This window comes from Homalodisca vitripennis, chromosome 3 (assembly GCF_021130785.1).
Source record: "Homalodisca vitripennis isolate AUS2020 chromosome 3, UT_GWSS_2.1, whole genome shotgun sequence".
Taxonomy (NCBI): Eukaryota; Metazoa; Arthropoda; class Insecta; order Hemiptera; family Cicadellidae; genus Homalodisca; species Homalodisca vitripennis.
Window position 1 is genome coordinate 57,224,514 of NC_060209.1, and position 21,596 is coordinate 57,246,109.

General features: G+C 32.6%; 1 protein-coding gene across 1 annotated transcript in view; it reads left to right on the forward strand.

The window, feature by feature from the left end:
• LOC124358647 (DNA-binding protein D-ETS-6-like) overlaps positions 1-21,596 on the forward strand; it is a 75,571-nt gene that overhangs the window by 31,550 nt on the left and 22,425 nt on the right. The window contains exon 2 of the mRNA XM_046810947.1: positions 277-534. Coding sequence (XP_046666903.1) covers positions 277-534 — 258 coding nt within the window. The remainder of the gene's footprint in view (positions 1-276; positions 535-21,596) is intronic.

The following is a 21,596-nucleotide window of genomic DNA, read 5'->3' on the forward strand; positions in this document are numbered from 1 at the left end:
ATCAGCAGGCGGCTCGTAAATTTTGATAAAAGTGGCAGCAAACTTTGTTTCTACCAGATGTGTCGCGTGAGTCGGCTATTGAAGGATCACTTTCCCAAGCGTCTGGAAATGTTCACAAAATCAGGCATAAATACAGAACACTTGATGTTCGCACCTTTGAAATGTATTGCTATTGTTCTCTATGGAACCTCACGTGTAGTAGGAAAGTTTGACAGAAACTATGTCCACCTCACGTACTATGCAGTATCTCGGATTAACTATGTTCTGTCTGACCAGACCCTCTGGAGTGGACGGCGCCCCACGTGGACGCCTGGTTGCGCTGGTGTACCCGCCAGTTTCGCTTGACTCCCCGGCCAGACCCTGCTCGACTCCCCAACACTGGTGCCGAGTTGGTGGCTCTCAGCAGGCGGCAACTCCAGCAGCTGACCGACAGCCCGCGGTCCGGCCGTCTACTGGCCACTCATCTCGCTCATCTCCGCCACCCTCGCACTGGACGCAGCCCCAGCCCTTGCTCCGAGCCGGAAGACGATGGGGGTCAGTGCACTTTGATAATTATTCTACTTTAAAATTATAAAATGGCTTCAAATACACAATAGGTTTTAAGTAGCCTACAGTACATAGGAAATCAATTGAACCCATTTTGATCTTGACTTTAGGCCTTACCTTAAAACGAACATATTTTCTCAGGTTGTGGCCAGTAACTGTTGATTACCACAAAAATGTTCCCTAAATATTTACGAAAATAGTGTTTTATAGAGCTACACATACAAAAGGTCTATAACACTTTAATAGCGATTCTTATGTGTAGTCGTAAACATTTGGAGACTGTAATGTCAACTAATAAGAATTTTACAATAATATAACTGGTAATAACACGTAACACTTAAAAATAAAAGATACTACATTTTTGACTCCTGGCAACTATATTATTCCAAAACAAGTGTAAATGTACTGACCATGAGCTTAGAGTGTTAAGAAAGTCTGCGAGTTTATTTCCTCGTACTGTTGACATTACCAACGAAACGTATTTACATTTTCATAAACAATTTTAGTAAATAAAAAACTCAACTTAAAATCCCGAGTTTTCTCTTTAGTAAATCATGGGTTCACCATAACAAATATAACAATTTTGATGGAATTTCGTATTGTTTGACTCATGAGGACTCATTCATTGTATTTTAAGTTTGCAATTTATATGTTTTAAAAGTACTTTTACTGATAAAAATACAGTGTTTTTGGATAAGCCGTAAAATATTTAAGTATTTTTACCAACCTTTAGTTGGTAAAAAGCAGTATAAAGTCTTTCTGAGAAAACTATACAAACAAAACCATTTGATCTTCTTAAAACTCAGATTTAAGTTTTGCTTAGCTCTAGTTTAGCTTGGATAGAAACTGTGTAACAAAATAAAGAAAGAACAGCAAATTGGTGCTAAATACATAAAAATTGCCTACAATAATGTGGTCACAAATGGTTGGTTATAATAACCACTGATTTACCATAATTACACTACACTACTGCTGTTTATTTGGATTTTCCCTCAAAATACTGAAGATAAGTGCCCACTGTTCCAAGAAATAATCTGTTGTATCCAAATCTAAATGTGCAGAGAAGTGTAGAGAGTAAATAAGAGACTACGATCCAGAGAATAAGATAGAAAATAATGTTATATCTAATCTAATGTAGTATCTTTTCGCTGAATAAATATTGTTATATCGACATCGGAAAGTCCTCACACCAACCTTGTTGGTTTTTAACGCAAATGTTCAGATAATTCTTTGTTTGAAGGTTATTTTTAAACAACATGTAGGTTGTGATTCCTGACTTAGGCGTGCCACAACGCTTTAGTAAGATTTGTTTATTTTAACCTAGTTTGTAATTATGTATTAGATTAGTTCTTTACCTGAAGAAGAGATCAGATTGCAGATATCGAAACGTAGTGTTACTGATTTCTTGTTTCACTGAACGATGGCAAATGTCCGGAAAAATCCTGTTTCCTTGTTCAGATAAATTGTAATTAATCTGTCTATTTACTATTCTTAGTTACATCTGTAAAGCACCAAAAATGTTACAGGTACAGTATTGGACAAAAGTTATACTTGTGGTAATTAGCGATTAACCAAAATAGTTTTGCTTTGCCATAAACTTTGTTCTTTATATGTGATATTTTGGATTTGAGGCTGTACAAATATTCATGAAAGGTTCCATAGAGTTTTAATAGATTTTTTCATAGTTCCTGCAATCCCTGAAATTACTTTTATTCGAACTTCAGTCAACGTATAACCGGATTTGGACTCAAACGGCAATAAACTACATGAAGGGTGTGATTGTCAGACAATAACGACAATAGGGTGGAGATAGATCCACCCCCCGGGGTCAGACTTACAGCGATTACAGATAAGCCTGGGTGGAAGGGTCGGGGGGGGGGGGGAGTGACACTCGTCACCACTGGGGTGGCTCTTTATTATTGTATCGGTGACCGTATTAATCTGAAAGGAAACAATTATACGACTAACTGAATCTTGTGAAGTGTGCTCAATTGATTGTGGCTTGCACAATTCAGTAGTTATCGATCTCCATTGTTAGGTATCATAAATTGTATGTATCAATGCAGAAGTGTATGTATCAACACCGGATTGCAGTTTTAAAACAACTCACTAAATTTTCTAAAATACAATAATATAATTCTGTCAGTACATATTATGTCAGGTGAAACCCCAACGAGCGTGCTAGATGCGGTGTAATAACTACAGGGTGTCCCGTAACTCTCTGGACAAAGGTATACCACATTATTGCTCAGGTCAAGACAAACAAATTTCACCATATGAACATTGGTCTTCAATGCGTAATTTCCCATCTGTCTATCTGTATGTGTTTAAAAAAAAAAAATCTTAAAAACTAATAAATTAAATTATACCAAATTTTCACTCAAATATTTATGTCAACAAGGCTAGTTACTAAAAAGAACATTATAAATTTATCTTTAGTATTTTCAAAATGGTGGCCATTAAAACCTTTAAACTTTGGATATCCTAAAAACTAGCATTCATTCACAAGACTTGCAAGAATAACAGTTTTTAGAAGGATTTAAAAAAAATCTAATGACACTAAAATTATTTAAATCGAATAATAAATAACTGATTTAGAGCAGATTTAGTGTGGCAAGACATGGCCCACATTGAGAGCTGCCGTTTATTCAATTCCTCTATTGTTGGCAATTCACTGAGTACCTCATTACCCATGTTCATGTAGTGAAATATGTTTGTCTTGGCCTGGGCAATACGACCTGAGTTATACCTTTGTCCAGGGAGTTACGGGACACCCTTTATATTGAAGAATAATATATATTACGATATATTGAACTAGAAAATATACACTATGATCTTCGTGTGTGTGTACCCCCGTGTAATTTATTCATCTGTAGTGCACTAAACCACTTTATTTTTTTTTAGTACACGATGAAGAATAGTTTTAAACCCTTTTTAAGAAGCAACGATTTTAAGATTTAAAATTTATATTTCTGAACGTGAAATAAAAATACAGCTTAGACAATAGCTCCACTCAAATATCGCTAAAACAGCTCATCAAGGCCTTCTCAGTACCATAGAAAAGTGAAATACTCGTATAATGTTACTAACCTCTGTGTTACTAACGTATTAAGTTTTCTCCGCTTGTACTTTGCAGACAACACTTTGTGATGGGCTAAGAAACACGTTCTGAAGTAATGCAAGCTAGGCACTTGAGTTTTTACAATGTAAGAAAACGCGCCTGGAAGAAAACGCTTCTGGTTTTAATGTATTTATATTTCAGACGTCATAGTAGAATTTACTTTCTTATCACGATAAAAATATACATACATAGGTATGAAATACCAGTCTACTGCTATAACACATTTTTCAAGACGTGGAGTCGTTTAGATTGATAACCCGAATAAGAAAATATATAAATACGTGGATATGAGAAACCTGCTTCGGTTAAAAAGTATCTGCTTCTGACACTTTTAGTCAACTTCAGATCTAAAGAATTTTCGGTGCCGTAGAAGCGTTTGCTTTGTTTTTCCGATCAAGAAAGTTTAAAACCACTTTAGTCTGGAAAATATACTTCGACCAAAAGTGACTAGGAACTGCCATAAGAATCAAAAACATTTCGGCGCCGTAGTAGCGTTTGATTTGTTGACCCGCTCAAGGATCACGACGTGCGTTGATCTGAAAAATCTACTTCGGTCAAAAAGTGATGACTTTTTAAAATTTACATCTGTTCAAATGCATTTTTGGTACCAATAGTAATTTTAATGCATAATACACATGTGAGTTAAACTTCACCTTTCTAGGACAGTACTAAGTTAAACACAAAATATAATTTTTAAAGGAGTTACACGATGAGGTAAAAACAAAATAGTTTTAGTTTTTATTTATAGTTGGTAGCAAAACCTATAGATGATTGGTCTTTATAAAAATGCTTAGCCACGAGGCATAACTAAGGCATAGGAAAACATATTGGCATGTCCCGCCACCCACTCCTGTACAAGTGTGGCGGGACTGGCACAGGCTCCCTAAGGAAAGGACCCGAAAAACCGGTCTGAAAACGGGTCTACATATGCAGAATTTTGGTACTTTCTGGGAATATGTTTATTTGGAGGATTAGTGATGAGTGAGGGCAATGTCTTTTTTGTATTATAGAGATGATATTACCATATACTTTTATTAGCATAAACATTGATTGCAACAAACCATAATGATTACGAAATTACATTTCCAACTAACCCTACGTGACAACCAGTAACGTATCCATATATATAAAGAAAAATCTGTAAAGATCGTTCTCTTGTTTTAAGTATAGATCATATTATTTCAGAGAAATAAGAGTAAGATAACAAAAACCATTGTGGTGAAACCCAAGCTGAGAGACTTCTGTATCCTTCTCTGTACTGATAAGAAATCCCATCAGTCCAAAGTGAGGAAATAAAACTAATCGAACTCAATTCAGGTCTTAATCCACTCGGAAAAGGGAAGTGTTTCAGTAACTGATATAAATTGGCGGAATGGACAAGGGGGCGGAAGGAAATAAATAGAGCAGTGAAGGCGTAAGGGGAAAGAGCTGATAAGGGCTGATAAGGCTGGCTGGACCTTGTCCGCCATCTGTATGTGAACTGTGTGCTCACTTTACAGTTCTATTTCGGTAACCTCGGGAAAGTTTTCTTTGATTGGGTTTCTTTCTTTTTTTAAGGGTCCATGGGGAAAATAATCATTCCTTTAAAATTACTTGATGTTCTTTCTACCTCTCACACAATTTACAGGGAACTAACTACCTTATGGTGAATTCTACATTACTTAATATGTGCTTGAAGCAAGAAAATACTATAAAACAGTCGTACATATAAAACATTCGTATCCTGAATAATTTACAAGATAATAAGTAATGAATCAATTGTGAAAAAACAACATAGGGCGTAGGTGTAACAAATTATTAATTCATACACGTTTTGAAAATGCATCCTACTACATAAATAACACTCAGCATGGAATAAGAGATTAAGCTGGAACATTTTTTTCAAAAGAATTAAATATTTATTAAAAAAAAAAAAAATAGATAAATTTATTATTCCTTATCTGAAACGATAGCCTACAGCCCACACCTAGGATGATCGCTCCCAAACGCCTGATCAATTCACAGGTTCAATATATGTAGTACAATTTTAATAATTTATGGTTTCAGGCAGAGTGTTCAAGGTTAAAATGGTTTAAATTAATACTTAATGGTATTTTATATAGCAATAACACTATTTCCGAATGTGTCATGATTAGTATTGTGGTCAGAGTTAATACAAATATCATGTCAGATTGTCAGATATTAGACAGCAATGAGCCATTTTACGATTAATTTACTTCTAACACAGATTTAGTCAGTGTACATTTTTTCAATCTTTACTTCTCTCAGTGTGTCTATCAGCTATTAAAATTAAAATCTCATGTTGATCGAAAAATATACAAATTTGTATTTACTTAAAATAATGGAGGATCTAATCAACATAAAATGATTTTAAATTTTCAGCTGCATTGGTTTACAGATTTTAATATAACCTTCTATAATACCAAAACTTATAAAGCCAAATACTGTAAAGTGTTAAACCAATTCATGGCACTTCACAATGTACACCAAATAAACGGACTTTCCCTCCTTAATATAGACATTTTGTCATTGACATCTGTATTATACTATGATCAAGCACTGTACACTAAACATTTTCATAAATTTACAGTTAAAAGTGTATTTTTACTAAAATTTCCAGTTTTATTATCTGGATAACCTCTGTGCTCAACAGTGATTACAGAGAAGGTTGACATAAGAAGTGTTGTCACTGTTAACCTTATTCTACGCTATCAATGCTACAAACGTAAAGAAATTAATTGGTATTTAAATTACTGAAATATACGATTTGTTATCACATTATAGTGATTAAAAAGAACAGTTGATTTCAAAAGCATTGTTGCTACCTGTTATCATGTTACTATCTACTGGTTAAGCCAACAAGGGAGATTTCAAGACTAGTGGGGCGTAGTATGTTTATGTACAAAGAGCACGCGATTGACTCTTTAGTCGAAAACCCAAATATAAAACATTGCAAGAGCATCAAAAGAAAGAATGTATAGACCGGGACTATAGATAGATATATCGCCCTAGCATGAACCTGGGTGTAATGGATATTGTTTGTATACTCGTAGATGCTAGAGTGATATAGAGGAAGTAGAAATTAAAGATATAATTTAATTTCTACCATATTTCTAAAGAGAGAAAGGAATATGGTAGATTATGTACGCATACAGGTACATATATGTTGAATTACGTTCCTGAGTGGAAATTAAGTAGCCAAATGTTTTATTAACCAAATATTACTTCATTGTGTCATTTTAAATTGTAGACTTAACAATTAAACATTAAAAAATGTGAAAAAATTAGATATTTATTGAGTGTGTTGCCAAACATCGATGCTATTTTTATTGTATTAATCTACTTTATGTAATTTTTATGTTTTTTTAGTTCTCAAATTTTCAAAAGACTACAGAGAATGTCCAATTGTTTTAATAAGTAAATTTTGTAAGTACTGAACGATTGAACACTCAAAATAAATTAAATCTATATTACATGTAATATTATAATTTTATTTATTCTGCGATTACCTCAATGCCATCACGGTTACCAATAAGAGCAATGTACAAATGTTTACCAACCAACGTACCAAATCGCATGTATTTTGGACATATACAATTATTGAACGCGATGTTGTCTCGTGGAAATAAAGCTTCATGCTAATCGTTTAGTCTATTCCTTCTCGAAATATCGTGTGGGACAGACAGAAATTTATTTTTTCCAGCCTCTCCAGTGATAGGCTCCAGCCAATAATGGGTATATTTAAAATCAGCAATATAAATATTTTCTAATATTTTAAGCACATAAGCCTTTTACAGGTTGTCCAGACTGCTTATAGAGTGTGTTAAATATTTTACTTAATATAAAAGTAATTATTTAGCAATAATAGTCTACAGTAAGAGTGTTTTTGTATTACAATAATAAGCAGAATAAACAAATATAGGAGAAATTTTTAAAGTGAGATTTCTCCAGGGCCTTTTTGTCTCGCAGACCGAAGCTAAAGTGTGTACAAATAATACATTAATTAATGGTGTACATAGTAATACATTAAGTATATACAAAGTTGTATTAAAAATAGTAATTGAGAGCACAACCTAGCTTGTGGAGGATGGGTTGCAAAACTCGGCGCCATATGAGCAAATCAACGGCGTTTATCAAATCAATAAAGAACGGCGCGATATGTAAAGTAAGGGCAGGGGGTATAATAACGTCAGGGGGGTGGTGAGGGGTTAAGCCTGCACGACTTGTTGATAAATGGTAGTTTAAACAACATTTAACCTCCAGGTTATTGTTTAACCCCCGCCCCGTGGTCTTGCTTATGTAAAGAGGTTCATTTGGAAGGTCGCCATCTTGGAAATGCTCGGTATGCAGGGCGCGCGCCGTCTCAGCCAATCGGAAAGCAGGAAGGAAGCTGTTGATCCTGGAAGGATGTGGCTCTGCACTTTTGGAGTGAGTTTCCTTGATATTTCCCACGCGCCGGAATGTCACCCCTCACCCCTCCTGTCTTTACTTACCCCGTCTAACCCCGACCCCGTCGTAGCGTCTTGAGATGGAATAACGTCCTGCCCCGGCTTTAGGGTGGCATTTGCGGCTTTTATTCGACTTTTCGACTTCCAGGATTCATAAATATTACACTAACTTGGCTTGGGATTTACATTTCGCAAAAGTTAATATTTACATAAACATCTTAGGCTTCTGCCGGAAATATGAAGAGTCTGTTTAATTTGGAATATTACAAAACTACTTGACTTTGATGTTTGGATAAATTATATAATATACATCGGTGCTTTTATTTCAGCTAATCTTTTCATATTATGACAAAACGTAATTTTTCAAGTAAATTTGAAACTTTTATAGACGAATCTCTAGATTTTCATTATGTTTTTAGATTAAATATAAGTTAAAGATTCAAACAACTATGTTTTATATCTTTTGATAAAATGCCATAAACAGTAGGTATATCGTTAAAATATAATAACATCAATTGTAACCAATATAGTCCATTAAATTACGGAAGTTATCTAAATAACTTATACCATTATTTTTAAGTCGCTGAAGTTTCATTGCAATAGCGTTTTCACAGTTTAATCTACAGTTTTTTCAGATGTCTATCTTTAAAGCTATTTTCTGACGTTTTTTAACAATCGGATTTAAAGGTAAAAGAATAGGGGGTAATAGGTAGTATAAGGTATACATTAGTTTTAGAACTTATATTAATGTCCAATATAAATTAAAATAAATAAGCCTTCCCAAATTTTCATCTGAGCCTATAATAATATCCCACCTGAATTCCTCGAAGTTTTCTTGTTATCTCGTTATTTTATATTCATTGTTCATTTTTATTGAGACGTCTCGATTATGTTTGATCATAATATAGGTATAAACCCTCTTTAAAATATGGAAGCAATTTAAATAACACATTTTTATTTTGAATATTTAATTTCAACATCGAAGAAGAAGTATGCATCCGAATTACAAATTTAACAGTATATGAGAATGTAAACATTATCTTCATATACATAGTATATATATATATATATATACACACACACATATATATATATATATATATATATATATATATATATATATATAGTGGATGTCAATTCCCTTTACACTAACATCCCACATGAAGATGGAGTAAAAGCAGCAGAATATTTTTTAAATTCACGACCAAATAATACTAAACCTACAACACAATTTATTATCACGTTAATCAGAATGATACTTACTATGAACAATTTTAAATTCAATAACCAAAATTATATACAAACTTCTGGTACTGCAATGGGAACTAGAATGTCCCCATCTTACGCAAGTCTATTTATGGGCTTATTTGAAAAAGAATTGTTAGATACACAACGCTTAATACCTTTGAAATGGCTACGTTATATAGATGATATTTTTTTCATCTGGGATCATGGAGTCGATTCATTAACACAATTTCTTAATGATCTTCAAGATTTCTCTTCTTTAAAATTTTCATGGATATATTCTAAATCTAAAGTCACGTTTCTAGATTTAGATGTTTTTATTGAATCTGGATTTCTCCAAACTAAATTACACATAAAAGAGACTAACACTATGAATTATCTACATTTCTCCAGCTGTCACCCAATGTACGTCAAAAAATCCATTCCAAAAAGTTTGTCAGTAAGAGGAAAGAAACTATGCAGCAGCCAATCTGATTTCTTAACCTACATTGAAAAATTGAGTAAAACCTTCAAAGATTTGGATTACCCCGAAAAAATTGTCAAAAATCAAATTAATAAACCGAAATGTCAAAAAATTCATATGATTATTCAAAAGAACCTAAATTTATTACTCAATTCTTCCCTGGTCTATACAAAATTAATTCTATTATAAAAATTGGATTTAATATTCTTCAAAGTTCCCCTGACACTTCAAATTTTATTTCAAAAGCACCTCGAGTAATTTTTAGAAGACCTCCAAATTTGAAAAACAAGCTTGTTAACACACTAGTTCCAAAATCTATCAACTATACAAGAAATGGATGTGATCCATGTAAAAAACCACGATGTGGAACATGTAAAATTATGAGTTCTTCAAGAGAATTCAATAGCAGTAGTACCGGAATGACCTATCCTATAATTGGCAAAATTGACTGTAATTCAAAAAATGTAATATACCAAATTAATTGTAAGTTTTGCTCCAAACAATATATTGGCCAAACATCGAACCATTTAAGAATCCGTATGGCAGAGCATAGGTTTGACATTTTCCATAAAGATGAAGATAAACCATTGGCAAGACATTGTCTAGAACACAAACAAGACAAAATTGAAGAGTGTTTTAAATTAAAAGGAATACACCAACTACCACAATGCCCTGATGAAAACTACAACAGATTAAAGTTAAAGCACATGGAGCAAGCTCATCAAATTATGTTGAAGACAAAAAATCCATTTGGTCTAAATTTAAGATAACTTTTTAAATAATTTTATAACATTCAAAATTTTCCATTAATTACAAGTTGTATTCCACCCTTTATAAAAATCATCTGTTCCAACAAGATTGAATTAGAAAAAATTTCACGTTAGCTGGACTTTATCAAATGTTATGCACTGTGTTTACATTTATGTTTTATTAATTCTTGTTTACATGTTATAGTTTTATATTCATTTTTATTTAAAACTTCCTGAAGACGGGGGTATTAAATCCCCCGAAATATAGAAGTGAAAAATAGTTTTTGTTTTCTTCTATTCAACACAGTGATTAGTACATATATATATATATATATATATATATATATATATATATATATATATATATATATATATATATATATATATATGACAGAGTAACAAGTCTGTCATTGACATATAAGCTAATGTGTGATAGCGAGAGAATGAAGTAAACAGATAGGATAGACCTTTGAAGGAGGCATGAGTACATTAGGAATTCACCAAGTACACATGATAAAAAAACGGGAGTATGGATACAATGGATTAGATAGAGAGAAATTATGGAAAGTTTTACATCCGTTCGATACTACTAACGAATATTGGAATTGCAATTATATTATATTTCATCAGACCTTTCATTTGAACAAAAAAGGAATAAATACTAGAAGAGCCCACCGCCAAATAACGGGATATTTTAAGGACAGTGACACAGGATACCACCCATGGTGTTTAAACTATTTCAGCACAAAGTAAGTTGTACATATTATGGAATGGTCATTGCAAACACGTAGAACTGTTGTGGTGGATTGTATGCATCGCATTCACGAAGTGCTAGAGTATAATGGTAGATAGGATAGTGCCATTGATGATCCACACCCCCACACACTTGGAGGGTGACTAAATGTTCACCTTATCAGAAAAGGCTCTTAATGAAGTGACCTAGTAGATATCATGATTTTCTTGGCTAAGTAATAATTAACATAGAAAGCTCAGACCACCCAGCGAGGGCAATATGAACAGATCAGAGAGCAAACTAGCAAATTAATAATAACCATTAACTGGTTATTTTCATCAGTTTGTTCAAAGATTCTAATAAAGTCTACGCCGCCTAAAGTAAAACGCCGCCTGCAGTTATATGTCCTGTATTTTTAAAGTACATAGTACGTAATACATAGTGTTGGGAGTGCTGATGTCTGATGTCTGAGCGGTCTAAGATGTTGGACTTTGAGTCTGTGTTAGAGATAGCGCAGGTTCGAATCCTGTCTGTGATCCCTGCACTTTTTATCAGTACCATCGACCTTGTACTGTATCGACTCTCCCCCTTATTCTGTTTGATAAGATCCTCGCACAGGGCAGTGGGCCATGAGGACGGGCAGAATAAGGCATAAAAGGGGATCAGATTCACCTTAAAAAAAAAAAAAAAAAATACAATTAGTAGATCTATATCTAGAAGGAAAATTTGAATTAAAGAGAAGACGTTTAGTTATTTAAAACTGTATACCAAGAGTAAAATTGTATACAGTTCATTAGCATTGAGATAGTGAAATCTAAGGTTTTGACTTGAAACATTTTTGGATTTAAGATGAAGTTAAGTTAGAATTCAAGACACAACATAAGCGAAGTCTCAGATGGCACCTGGCTACTATGATACTGCGGACAAACGTGCGTATGTATCGAACAATCTCACTATTCAATCATATTCAGTTTTATATTCGCCGGAACAAATAATTAAATAACCGTAACAAAATTTAAAATGTTGAATACCACAAACTATTTAACTTTTACAACTATAATATTCGAATAAAAACAACATAAAAATCAAAAGCTACCGAACAAATATGTAAGAAAACACTTTTTACACATACTGTATTAGACCAAAGAAGACTATGGCATGTTATTCTATAAGAAAAATGGTTTGTCCGTGGATAAATAAATCAATAAATAATCAAGTTTCAAGAAATTTGAATTACAATTTAAATCGTTTCTATGGAAAAATGTTTGCATTTAGTGTATTTAGAAACTACATTGAAAATAAATATTATAAATACTCATAATATGAAAAGATATAGTTCGTAAAATATTTTTTCATATTTTAGTATTTATAATATTTATTTTCAATGTAGTTTCTAAATACACAAAATACAAACATGTTTCCATAGAAACTACTTTAATTTTGATCCAAATTATGGATTATTTATTGATTTATTTATCTATGGACACGCCATTTTTCATTTAGAATAACATACCATAATCAGTATTCTTTGGTCTAACACGCTATGTGTAAAAAGTGATTTCTTACATATTTGTTCGGTAGCTATTGATTTTGATGTTTTTTTTTTATTCGAATATTATAATTATTTGTATGTACTCAATAGTGGAATAGAAAGAATAGTTTAACAAATATTATTATTCCTAATACGTAAACACTAGGCAGTGCCAGAACGTTCTTTCTATTGAAAATACTATTTATAGATAATGTAAATATAGTCATATGTTATCAATGTTTTTGTAATCGCAAGATGTCTTTGGCCCAGGAATTTCAAATCGCCATTGCACCACGTCATGAGTGGTATAAATACGTATAACAGTTTGATTTTAATACTTTTGTGTAATATAAGAATAACACTTTAGTAAGTCAATTCAGAAATATAATATACAATTTTAATAACTGGAAATAAGTGTGTTTATTAGAAAATAATATCTGGAATTTCAGAACGACAATATTGTTTGGGAGACGTAAATGTGTTGTGCTATTTGTATGATGTCGTAAATAAAGTAATATGTAAGTCAATCTCTTATCTTAAGCGATCTCGTACCTATTGTGCATCTGTTTCTATTTCAGTGAGAAAAGCAACTTTCCTAAACAGGTAAGCCCTAATTCTGGATGATATCAAAGGGTTTGTTGTTAACTCAATTCAAAACGTATTTTGCTTCTACGTAAGATGATGTATCCGTTTGGTATTATTAAATTATCTTAACGCTATACAATTATATTACTACTATCTTTGTCAATCGTATTCTTTGTCTTGTAGTATTCACTGCCCAGAGAGCGTATACTGCGCCGTTATATCAAGAAAGGGTCGGGTCGAGTAGAGGGCTTACATTAGAATTTTAGATCTCCCCCCCCCCTCGTGCCAACCACCCCCAAGACACTAAGCCCACCCCCGCGAGTTGAGCCTCCTGATTGACTTGTATTGCAGTTCCTTCGTTATTGACAATTATATCACTCCGGAGGTCTGTCCTGTCCTGAGAATTGATCTTCGAGTTTTGTGTGTTTATAAAATCAAACCAATAATATAGCCGCACTGCAGTATTACCTGCAATATTACATTTTCAATCTTCAATACAAATCATTTTTAATAACGTCAATCGCGATTGCATATTTTTCAACTTCTAGTGTAATGAATTTTATTCTTTACCAACCTGCTGAAGGATGTCTTTTTGTAATTTAGTGTTATAAAAACCATCTTAACAATAATCACTATGGACAGCAATGTTCTTGGAATTCGCGCTACTATTTACATGTGAAATACGCTCATGAGGATACCTTTCACCAATGACACTTCCAATGACTTTGCTTTGTGTCTCGTGAGTCAGGCTAAAACAAACCACTAGACTGCTTATATTCGTGGCAGAAGTTATTGCGTGAGTTTATTGAATTTCTGCTGGTGAAAAGTTACTGTAAAACTACCGAAAATAAAGGTGATAAACTAGCAACTAAGTCGCGCAGGCCTTTAAGTGGCGATAAGCAGATTACGTCATTGAAGTAATTTGAAGTAGTTTTAGCGGTATTTAATTTCAAATGAAAATTTAAATTTTGACAACACCAGTTTTGGGATGTTCCATCAAATACTAAAAAATGTAGTAAACGATATTCAAAAAAAGCAGAAGACATTACTAGATTTCTTTAACCTTTCAAAATGACTGTTCATGAGTAGTAGATGGAAATTGAAATTTGGAGGTCAAGATTATTATAACATTAAAATAAAATGAAACGAAAGGAATGGCGAAAGAAAAATACAAAAGGGCCGAATCTGTTTATTGATTTTGTATGGATAGTTTTTATTTTAAGGAAAGGCCGATTCCCTTTTAAGCCTTATTCTTTCTCTCCTAACGTGCCACTGGCCTGTGCGAGAATCTTATCATACACAATAAGGGAGTCAGTCGATACAGTGCAAAGTCGATTTTACTGAAAAAATGCTGCGATCACTGACAGGATTTGAACCTGCGCTATCTCTAACTCAGATCCAAAGTCCGGCTTCTTAGACCGTTTGGCCATCGGCACTCGCAAAAAAGGTTTATAATTTTTTACCGGTCAAACCGGTATTTTTCAATCAGAAAACAAAACTTTACCGTTATACAAAAGAAAAATTATATTTTCGTAGGTTACTACCTTCCTGCAAAATATTAGCTTTTCCATAGTTTGAATTAATCCCTAAGTAAACATTACAGAATGGTCTAAGTTAATGTAAACTGGGATTAGCTGAATATTAGTGGGCAGTATATTGGATCCGGAAACTATCTAACAAATTATTTCACTACAGGTCTTAAAGAATAAATATTTAGTGATTTTTAAATTCAGATTCTATCCAATGATACACAGTAATGCTTTTATCGTTAGGGGTGTGTTGATATTGATCACCACATGAAGTATCATCTGTATAGTCTAACGGCAACCTACAGTGTATTTAGTGGTTAAGAATCAAACGTGGAAATTCTCTGTCAAATGAATAGATTGTCACCTGGTAGAATAATAATAGTTTTGTATGGCAGGTGATCCAATAAACTCCGAAAGATTTAAAACACTTGTTCCTCAACTTAAATTTCGTTTAGATGGATGACTTTTGCAAATCAGCTCACGCAATCAACGGACAGGTTGTTTAGATGAGAGTTGCATATTCTTGGTAATTATATTTATTATATAGGATGAATAAAAAGTCAGGATTCCCCTTCTCTTTTGATTTCTAAAGTTTATATAAGGAGATATCCTTTATGTAGTAGTGCAATCTGGAAATGAAGTCAACATTTGATGATTTTGAAAACTGTTTGTGTCCCCCAAAAATGCGGGATTTTGGGCGCAACTCAAACATTTCAAATGTAAACCCCTCTCAAGTGACCCTTATTTTAAAGAGCATAAACAAACTTAAAGAATGGTAAAAACCAGAGATTGCTTTCTTTCCAATCCAAAATAATAGGTCGTCAAAGTTGTAAAGAAGTCTGTGCTTAGGCCTACATTTATTTTCTTTGGTTAGTTACTATCTTCATAGTCACTCATTTTAATTAAACTTCTTGTCAGTATAATTTCTTATCTTCATTGGATCCTTCGTTTATTGCATTCCTAACTGATTCAGACCACCAACTACTAATAAGCCGGTTTCCACGCAGAAAGTAACTCTACCCAAAGAAAATTAACGTAAGTGTATACTTTATTAAAATGTTGACGACCTATTATTTTGGATGTGAAAGAGATAGTGATCTCTGGTTTCACCAATCTTTGAGTATGTTTATGCTCTTCAAAATGATGGGTCACTTGAGAAGTTGCCATTTGAAATTTTTGAGTTGGCCACAAACTCCCGCATTTTTTGGGGACACAAACAATTTCCAAAATCCAAATGTAAAGAAAAGTTGGATATAAGTGATAAGAAATAATGTAACTGCATATAAAAGCAAAGAAACCAACTTGTAGTCTTAGATATAAAAGTGCAGGAGCCGAATGTCGAACAGGAATGTTTATTTTTTATACAGCCCTACAGAGATCAGCTTGAAATAAATCAGGTTAGCTTTTGTGATAATTTGAAGATTGTTTGATTTTATATCAACACATAAAAGTAATAAATGTAATTTTTATATTTATTACTACAGATTACGAGATAATGTTACCCCTTTATTGTTAATTGTGATCTATTTTTATAACTAACTGTCATGTTAGGTACTTTAGTAGAAAAAAATAAATTAAGTAGTGTTGAAGATTCAATAAAATATTAACGAAATACTGTATTTTTATAAATATAGGGAGTTTAAATAAAGAAATGTTTTATATAGTTTAATTAGATAGTTCTTTCACATTTTGTTGTACCTTAGAAATTATTTAGCAACCTAAATGCTCTTATATTTAGCTTTTAAACCATTCTCAGTGTACACTATGGTATAAAGAGCATTATTTTACATTCACCGAGTAAGACTAATTCTCCAACCGAAAGATCATAGGTTTGATTCCCAAGAAGGTCATAGACATTTGCTATTGGGTTTGGATAGTGTTTTATTAAAAACTATAAGTTAAAATACCACCGGCGTGGAAAGTATCTACTTAACAGCAATAATTATTAAGTACTAGGCATAAATAAAAATAAAGATTTTGTATAAATAGTTTTTTTTTTACCAATGACAACCATTTCAAATTACTATTAATCCAAAATTAAAAATACCAATCATAAATTAAAAGTAATTTGTTTAGATTTTATTATTGGCAATTGATAATATGGAAGGACAATAGGTTTCGTAAATTTACCATTGAACATCAACAAATCAACCCTTCCACCACGGTTACTTCACAGTGCTTAGAGATCGAGTCAGTTATCTTCCTAGTGCACTCAACTGTGCACCTGATGAGATAATAAAATGTCACACTATTGTTTTATACTTTGTAATCTAGGTGTCTCTGAAGGCGAAACGATGCAAATTGTTCGTTTTCAGCTTCTTCGTCGTTGACTTTTTTCGATTTTATGTCTGTGACAGCTTCGGATTCCAGACACTGCGCTAGGAGAAGGGTGAGTAGGAGGAGTTTTGAATCAACCCTTATCACCCCCTTATCAACCCTTATTATGTAACTTTAATTTACATTATGTGTAAATTAAAGTTATTAATCACAATTTGAACGATGCAAATTATTTCCTTCAATTCGCATTTTTTGAGCGACATCGCTTTTCAATGTATGGCCCACGTCCTCCTACAATGATCTACTTCAGCTAACATGGATACGATAGGGTTCACACATTCCACTTATGTTTGCTGTCCAAGATGGCGGATGGCTCCTCCAGCCTACGCTTCTCGGAAGTCTCCCGCCAAATTATAAAGCCTGTTTGATCAGATCTCCACCGTTGTGGTTTTTTTATTTGACTGGTTAGAAGAATCATTACCGTCGTGAAATATATAATGACACGAAGTTTTTGGACTCGGATTATTTTGGAAGTGGTCACAAAATGGAGGCTTTGTTGTATAATTAGCTAATTTTTATTAATTAGATGAAACGTTTTAAAAGATGTTTTATTGTGTAGTCTTGGTTTATAACATTTAAAATTCGCAGTAAAGCTTTGAATAAATTTATACAACTAAGATTGTACGTATATTCGCACGGACCATTTAGGTAACAACATTTTTAATTAATGTTAGCATAAATTTGACATTAATGAGATTAGTATTTCTGTGCAGACATTTGGGGAAAATATAATGTCAATTTTTTAGAAAACCATCCAGTTTTTGCATGTGTAGAAACGATAATAGTGGGGTAAAGTGATCCCTTATTTTCAATATTTAATTATAAAATTACTAACGAAGTTACAGGGAGTGCTTTTTTAAAATAAAATGCCTTTAAAATATTGGATGCATGAAATATTGTTTGGAAAATTTAATTTGAGATTTAGAATAAAACAGGAGACTATTATTTTCGTTCATCAGTAGCCTAAATAGTCTACTCGGTTTTCCAAAGTAAGAATGCAGAATTCTTGATTAGATTTTAACGGGTTTCATGAGAATTATAAGTATTTAAAATTGTTTATATAATATTTAAGAAACAACAATTTAATCAACTATTATATAATGAAATAAGTTTTAACGGTGTCACATTTTGGATGCCTGTGTACATTGCGAAATTCTCAATAACCATCTATAAGTTTGTACTGGTTGTTAATCTGTTATTGTTTATTTGTTTACAACTGAGTGTTGTTGAATTTAAATAATTGTCAAATACAAATGTGATATGTATTCCTAAGTTTGGACCGTAACGAAAGTTAAAAACAATACACATTTAAACGTCATAAAAGTAAATGATAACTGAGTTTAGAATGCGTTACTTACCCGTTCGTTTAAAAAGTAGGCCTAATCGTTTCTAGGCGTATCCTAGAATTGAGAATACAAATCTGAAATATAAAAATTACAGCTTTAAGGTTTATAGGTCAAGCTCGATAACCGATTTGCGCTATAAGAGCACACAACCTGCTATTTCTTCAAATCAATAAAGAATTTCTAATAAGAAAGAAACCGATCGTCGTCGCTCTAATTTTGCTGCTGGTCGAAATGGAAGTACCAAAGGGGTTAAAAATATGAAACGATAAGTTTACAATTTCCTGCCTTGAACCTTGATACATTTAAAACTGACCAACGTATGCATATTTATTCCATGCTCAGACAACTAGATAAAGAGATTGAAAGTTGGCACTTTACTGGTCCATATATGGTTGATATGATGCTGGTTTAACATTTACGTGTCTGACTAATATGATCTAAGAAAAAAATCATAATTTTATATTGTAAACCCTTTTGTTTCCCTCTCATTTCGATCTCCACCAAAACTAGAGCGGTGATGATCCATTTATTTTCCAGAAGGAATTTCTCTATCAATTTGAAGAAAAAACGCCTGTACAATCTAAATTGGCTCTAGGCTCCTGGAATTGTTTCAGTTCCAGCCGTTCCATGCGGCTGTTCCATGCAGGCGTTCCTTGTGACATCCAACTAAATGTTATGAGTTTTAGATGAAGTAATGACCATATAATTGAGACAATTGATTATGTGCACTATATATTACTAAAACCAAAACGAGAACAAGTAATATGAACAATAATAGCATATGAGTTGTTAATAATAGGTTTTAAATCTTATTCCATATTCAAACATTCCCTTTCCTACAGTTATTTTGTGTATAGATTAGAATAGGATATTATTATTATTTATTGCGATAAAATGAAGAATACAGCTTATATAAAAAGAAACATGTATATCTGCTAATATATTTCATATGTCACACGTTAATTAGGCTTTATTACGCTATTGCGTAAATGCTTAAAAGTTAAATCTGAATAGTACGGTAAATTGGACTTGGTCTGGCCGATGTTTATTTTACTTAAATTGAAATAAATAGCTTAGTAGACATCTTGAAAATATACATTGTCAGATTAATATAATTAACGTGTGTCCAAACAATAATTATTCCTTGGCCAATCGGGAGTTGGTGACCAATCAGTGAAGAGCTAATCTGCTTAACTAGCTAGAAGTATTGATTATTTTAATACATTCTCGAAGTTTAAAAGTTTAATCCCATTTTCGATTGGGATTAGAGTGCCACGGCAAATCATTTCTCAGTATCTTTCAGTATTACTTGATATTACATAATTACTATATATTATATTATTATTTAATATGTATAATGTTCATCAGCTGATTAAACAAACGTACAAGAACACACCTAGAAGAGGAGTGACGTGTAGCTGCACATTTCAACGTCTATTGTCCGCCCCGTCGTGATCGTTTATGCTATATATCCCCATTAATTATGTTTTGTTGCGTATTCGTTATTTCTTAAATTTTTAAACTTTGAAACCCCCATGTGGAGCACTTTTTAACCACCTGAGGATGGAACGGTAGTTCCGAAACAGGTACTGGACATCTACAACATTTAGCAACTGTTTAACAAGGTGGTATAGTACCATATTTTAGCTAACTATATACTTCCGGGATATACACCATGAATTTTGATATAATGTTCTAAGTGTTAGAACCCATATCATCCAAGTACTACGTCAGTAATAAAATGTATTAAACATAAATTGAATATAACTTATCACAACAATTATATCATGCAAGTATTTACTATTTAGTAACACGAATTTATGTCATATTAATACTATAAAAATAGAATGTTTGTGCAGATGTTTGGATGTGTTATAGGTACTCTATCACAGAAAACATATTGGACTTTTGGCATGTACCTTAATTAATTATAACAATAAAACATAGTCATGGTTTTATTTTGAAATACAGCCGCATATATTATTGTAAAGATAGGCAATATTTTTTTAGATGTGATCAAGTCACATAACGTAGCGTGCAGTGTTCCAGTTTAGTGCAACTGCGATGCAAATAGTAATGCAAAAAACGTATTCTTATATAATTTTATATGTGTGTGTGTGTGTGTGTGTGTGTGTGTGTGTGTGTGTGTGTGTTTGTGTATGTGTGTATATATATCACGTTATTGCGTCCAATTACAGATAGGAATTTTCTTTTACTCTGCAGGGAGGAAGGTTTGTGTAATGTGTGTGTGTGTGTGTGTGTGGTGTGTGTGTGTGTGTGTGTGTGTGTGTGTGTGTGTGTGTGTGTGTGTGTGTTTGTGTATATATATATATATATAATATATATATATATATATTTTTTTATAAAGTATATAAAACAAGTATATATAAACAAGTATATTGTTTGTCAAATACATATTTGTGAGTATAAATGTTCAACAGTTATCAAACTAATGTATCTCTTGAAGTGAATTAAAATATTAAATTTATTTGCACATTATAACATTCCTGAATATAATGAAAAAAGGTTTCAAATAGTCAGTAATTTATTTTGTCTTTCAAAGAAATTAAATGTTACATTTCCCACATTACCGTATAATTTATTATAAAACTTAATACAATTTAATATAACATTGTTGTCGGTTAGGGTCAGTCTGTGCTAAGAAACAGCAACTCTACTTTTGATTCTTGCATTGTGATAACGAAGTCTACTTTTAAATGAGCATAAATTTAATTTTTCATGCAAATGACATGAAAGATGGTCTACAGTGGCGAAATAAGTGAAATGGAATGTAATGGATGTACATAGCTACACATACTGTAACTTAGGCGTAGTTGAAGCATACGATGAAGTATGCCTTCTAGAGCTGTATCCTGTCTAGAGATTTTAACTTACATCAGCTAATCCACCATAAGAGTGAACAATAACATTTCGAGATGTTTCGCTGATCCACAGCCTAAACA